The sequence below is a fragment of the Mesoplodon mirus genome (genome assembly GCF_964341445.2).
Source record: "Mesoplodon mirus genome assembly, chromosome: X".
Classification (NCBI taxonomy): Eukaryota; Metazoa; Chordata; class Mammalia; order Artiodactyla; family Ziphiidae; genus Mesoplodon; species Mesoplodon mirus.
The window spans coordinates 60,449,127-60,454,675 of NC_138981.1; the positions used below are offsets into that span (position 1 = coordinate 60,449,127).

Here is a 5,549-nt window from a genome sequence, read left to right on the forward strand (position 1 = left end):
TGAGGAGCCACTCTTCCCAATCTCATTCCATCCACACCCACAGTAGCTGTCAGACATCATAGGATCACAGAGTAGGATCGAGAGCCTCCTCCAGCGAATCCAACATTTCGAGCATCCCGACACCCTGTCGTGGGGTTTGGTGACTTCTGCATCCTCCCCCGCCTATGCTTTGGGAATTTAACAACAACCCTTGAACACAACAGATCCGACCCTTGCTTTTGCTCATTCAATGCCTTACAGAACCTGGACCAGCCTCTACTCTCTTTACTCCCTGAATCACATCTTTCTCCCTCAAGGGAGATTATCCCTGATTACTTTTATTCACACACAGGGACACACAGTCACCAACCTTGAATGTCCTATCTACCATCATACCCCCTTTTGTGTAGTAAAACACCGGTCGTTTGGGAAGGGTGCCAGGCAGAATCGCCGCACTCAAACACAGATCTGTCCCTCTGAGTCTCAGGCTAGTACAGCCCTGGGTCCCGGCTGAGGGAAGGAAGTGCTCCCCAACCTCCAGTGAGGGGGAAGTTGAACATGGAGCTCAGACTCAATCTCGTGTGTCCTAAAGAGGCAGTCTGGGAGATTGAGCTGGGACACAGAAATATAATTTCCAGGAAAATCTGTGCCATGGGGCTGGTGGAAGAGTATTTGACAGGGACCATGCAAGAACACAGACCTACTAACCACACTTGCCATAGAACCTGACGGGCCAATTTCCACTCAAGGGTATAGAGACGACCAGGCTGGAGGAGGGTGGTCAGCTGGTGAGGGCAGGGAGGATGTGAATGCTTCCAGAGTGGAGCTCTGGAAGGGGGTCATGAGTTCCTGCTGATGGGGAGGGTGAATGGCAGAGATGAATGGGAACCACCAGACCCCAAAGGAGGAGGGTGGTTTGGAGAGAATTAGAAGAGGGCCTTCGGGGGCAAGGGAGGACGTGTCAATGTGGCCAGGGAGAGCACACACAGGACGCAGACCTGGGGCAGTCCGCTGACTTGACTGCAGGGATGGTAGCAGAGGCTGGTCCAGAGTCCCCACCACAGGATGCGACAGATACTGTTCTGGAAAAGGCTCTGACGTGGAGCAGTGCCCCTCCCCGGCCCCCTAACCCTACCCCTACCCCTCCAGAGAGAAGGCAGAACACATAATATGAGAGGTACTTTTTTTGGAAACTGCTGTGAAACTGGGGAGGGGGCAAAACAAGGGTAGAGGAAGCCCTAGCTGAGGCAGAACAGGAGGGAACGAGCTTGGCCACAGCTCCCGGGCTCCAAAGGTACCAGCTGCCCCTCCTGCAGGAAGACGATGGGCTCAACCTGTAAAACAGCAGAGTCAGGGAAGAGCCTCAAGCCAGGGCCAGCCCCCAGCCCTGCTCAACAGCCAGGACTGTGGGAAGGGGTACGGTGTGTGTAACACTCACTTCAAAGTGTCAGGATCCTGAGAGCCATGTCCTTCATGGTGTCTGCAACAGGGACAGGCATTAGTAGGCACTCCAGAGAGAGGGATATGGAAGCCCGTCCCCTATCCCCGTGAGGAACCGCGTAGCCCTGAAACCTGAAACCCCCTCCAGACCCGATGCAAAGAGCTCTGGACCAGATCACTCCCCACCACCGGAATTGAATGTGAAACTGGTTCCTAAAGGGAAACAAAGTGTGCCAGCAGCTCTGATGCTGTGGGCCGTGCCACAACCATTCAGATCTCGTCACACACACAAACAAACAATCCAACAAGAACCTTAGAAGCCACACCAAGCAGCAGTTCAAGGGAAAATCAACGAGGCATCTCTAAAAGTCCTATCAGAAGGAGTTTCACTAGGACGGGTCTGGTTGGCACAGTGTGCGTGCAGTCCAGACAGTACTTTGCTGCTTGTACACATGCCCAGTTGTACATGCACAGCCGGCTCCAGGGCCAGGCCTGCTAGGTTCTCCTCCCCACAGGGATGTTGGTCCCTGCGAGGCTGACTGCACCTGCAGCCCACCCCCACCCCAGGTGCCCACCCGGGTTCTGAACTAAGATACCGCTCTCCGTCCCTGGTTCCTCATACCAAGTTTCTTCTTAAGGGCGTCTACTTCTCTCTGTAGCACGAGACACTAGGCCAGCAGACACAGGAGGAAGAGAAATGATTAGTATAATCTGGCCTCCTCTCTCCTCCACCTTCTCCTCTCCACCGGGCCCTGCACCCCAAAGCCGGGTGGCTAGAATGGCAAGGGCTCCTCAGTGGAAAGCAGGTGGGCTCCCTCCATGGGGTACGTGATGGGGGCAGGGGAGGGGTGGCCCCACACATGTCAGCTGAACTTGGACCCAGATCCCACCCTCGAGTTTGGGCCTGCATTTCCAGGAGCCAGACGAAGCATTACCCAAGGACAGCCCGGCATTCCCAGTGGCTGCTGCGGCGTTTCCGGTCTTGGGGGATGGTCCAGTGGCTCCCAGTCACCTGAGAGGGAAAGGACACACAATCCAGCTTCCCAGGCTCCCAGTGAGGTGGAAAGGGCCAAGTGGGGTCTACCGTGAGGTGAGGCGGCACCACCCTCTGCTGGCGACCAGCCGCCGCTGCTCTGCCCAGAAGCCCGAACCTTCTCTCTGGGCCTGCCTCCGCTGTTACCCGGGGGCAGCCATTTCGCCATTGCATTGTGGTCCCCAAGCTATGTGCCTCTGGATTCGCCCCTCCCAGAGCTGCAGCCACAGCCAGCACGTGGGAGAGCAATGTGGGCGAAAAGGACTTAACAGAAAAGGCTGTTCCCCTGTAAGGCTACACCCGGAGGAGCTGTTTGTGGCACTGCCACCGATCAGCCCCGCCGCACAAACCCCACACACAGGATGATGTGGCTCAAGGCCAGCCCTGCCAGCACCCCGTCTCCTGTGGGAGAAGCTGCCTGGCAGAAAGGCTGTGCCCCCAACAGAGACAGAGCCAGAGCTTTCTGCCCTCCACCCCTCTCCCCTCCCCTCCTATCAAACCCACGACACTCACCTGAGGGGGCAGGCCCCCCGGGCATGACTTCTCCCTGGTTCAGGGCCAAGGGCTCTGAGTTTCCTGGATCTTGGGGGCCTCTGGTGTCGACCTCGCCACTGCTGGCTTTTCCACGATGCATGCGCGGATAAGATGTCCCTGGCCTGTGAGCTGGCAGCTGAATCAAAAATTTTTCACCGATTTGGACTAAGGAAGTGAGTGTGTGTGTGTGTGTGTGTGTGTGTGTGTGTGTGAGAGAGAGAGAGAGAGAGAGAGAGAGAGAGAGAGTGAGTTGTGTGATTTGGGCCGGGGTGAGGCAGGGAATCGGGAAGGGAATTGAAAGGCTGATCTCATTAGCACTTTCTCCCTCCGTCAGCCCCAGGCCAGCAGGCAGAGCTGATCTAGGGACAACAGTGGGGCACTGAGTAAGCCCAGGGCCCCTGCAAGGAAGGTCTGGGGAACACCTAGGAGATAGGATTCAGGAAGCTGGTGAGTCTGAATACTGAGGCTTTTCGGGGAAGCTTTTAAGGGATCCCCCGACCCAATTCAGCTACCAACCCTCCCTTCCATCCCAGCCCCAGTCTCTCAGAGGACGCTGGAAACAGGCCAAGGGTGGAGAACCAGGCCCAGCACACCCGAAGTGCTACCTTACTGTTTGTCCCTAGTAAAAGGAGCCCGATCAGGCATCATAATGACCCAGTGACCGAGGGGCACCCAATGACGACCCCTGAGGGGTGGACAGAGGCAGCATGGGTGAAGACGTGTGCTCTGGGTGCGGTGGGGGCGGGGAAGAGTGGGGAGACAGGAGGAGCCTGGCCTACTCACTTGGCCCTTTGGGGCTGGGTCTCTATTTGGGTCCTTATCTTCTCCCGCCACAGCCTCAGACTCCCTTGTCCACGTGACCACCGATTTCTTCCCAGCGCTGGTGTGCTTGGCCTGTTTGGTTCCGGAAGGGCCCAAGGTATACCTCTTGGATCTCCCAAGCAGCGGAATACCAGAGACTGGGGGGAAGGTGGCCGGTTCCAGCGGAGGTGCCCAGATTCGCTGCCCCCAGGAAGGGAAGTTTTTCCCCAGGGCAAGTGTGGAGGCTCCCCCGAGGGATTTCTTCTCCAGGGTCCCCTTCTTCCTAGGAGTGACCTGCGGCAGGCCACCTGCCGTAGCAGCAGCAGCAGCAGCTCCCGGGTAGCTGGGCTTGCTGCCCCCGTTCCCCCAGAGCACGCTCTGCATTTTCTTAGGGGAAGAGATGCCCTGCTCTCCCACGCCCTGCCTTTCCACAACCGAAGAGAGTCCTTGCAGAGCCGAGGACAGGGAAGAGCCTGTCACGTGAAGGAAATTCTCCCTGACTTGGAAATTCGAGTGACTGGGAGTGTCCCCGGGATCCTCGGGTCTGCTGGGCTCGGCCTGGCCTCCTCCTCCGGGGTAAGTACTCACCGTCATCAGCTCTGTGTCACTGAACTCATCTGAGGACTCGGAGTCGGATAGCTGCCGGACCAGGCCTTCCTCGGAGAACCGCTGGCGATCCGCAGCCACGTTCAACCTACGCTTAGTGGCTCTCTTAGGCTTCCCCCAGGCCCGACCCGCTTCGGGCCCACCGAGGTGGAGAGGGCCGGCCAGAGCCGGCGGCGCTTCCCCACAGCTCTGGGCGGTCGCTCCTGGACCGCCGGGACCCGCCTCGAGGCCGGCGGACACTTCGAAGGAGGCGCAGGGCTCCGCCAACGGGTATCTGCGGAAGCCCAGCACGTCCCAGTCGTACAGCTGCTGCGTGGTGCCCGCCGCAGACTCCTCGGCCAGGTCAAGGAGGTCCCTCATGTCGTCAGCCGGGGAGCCAGGTCGGCCTTCGCGGCCACACACCACCGGCCCTCCCGCTTCCAGCATCTCCCACTCTGACTGGAAGCCCTTGGGATCCGGGCAGCCGCTCCCGCCCCCGCCGCTCGGCGGCTTCCTGGGCTCGGGGCCGCGGTCGGGTCCCCGCGGAACTGCGCGGCCGGCCGGGTGGACGCCGGCCCGCTCCCCGCCCTCTGGGCCGAAACCCGTTCCCCACACAGACACCTCATCTGGGGAGCTCATGTCGCGACGCGGGCGGCCGCGGAACCGGGGCGACTGTTGATGGCCCGAGTCGCGGTCGCGGTCACGGCGGATGAGGCGGGCGGCGCTCAGAGGGCAGCTGTCAACCACCTCAGGCGCCGCACGAGCTCACCTCAAACGAAACGAGGCGCGACTTTCAGCGCGCCTCCCATGCCCGCGACGCGGCCTTCTCATTGGTCCGGCCCCCGCCAACCAGCAACCTTGTTCGCCTGTCCCCTCGAGGCCTAACCAGTGGGGTCGAGGGCCTCTGCTTTGCCCTCAAGCCCGTGGGTGGTCCGAGCAGTTGGCTGGTGAAGGGGATGGTGGGAGTGTCTCCCTCTGTCAAGCCTCTCGGCCCGCCTCCTCCTGTCCCGCCTCCCCTTTCCGGTTAGAGTCGCAGCTCTGAGCCTCCGTTTCCCATCTATACAGGGGGTCGGGGAGTGAGGGCGCCGGGCTCCAGGGGTGGTGAGGATGAAATGTCAAGATGGAGGCACTGGATGCCTAGCACGCGCCGAAAGCATTTGCCAGCCTCCCTTCCACC

General features: G+C 59.8%; 1 protein-coding gene across 1 annotated transcript; it reads right to left on the reverse strand.

Moving 5' to 3' along the window:
- Positions 1-3,316: 3,316 nt before the first annotated feature.
- On the reverse strand, positions 3,317-5,111 carry LOC309796209 (uncharacterized protein CXorf49 homolog; the record flags this gene model as incomplete). The annotated part of the gene is made up of 2 exons (XM_082609266.1): positions 3,748-5,111; positions 3,317-3,345 (listed from the first exon to the last, which is right to left on the reverse strand). The coding sequence occupies exons 1-2, from the start codon at positions 5,009-5,011 to the stop codon at positions 3,317-3,319; spliced, it is 1,293 nt and encodes a 430-aa protein (XP_082465392.1). The 5' UTR covers positions 5,012-5,111.
- Between the last annotated feature and the right edge of the window lie 438 nt (positions 5,112-5,549).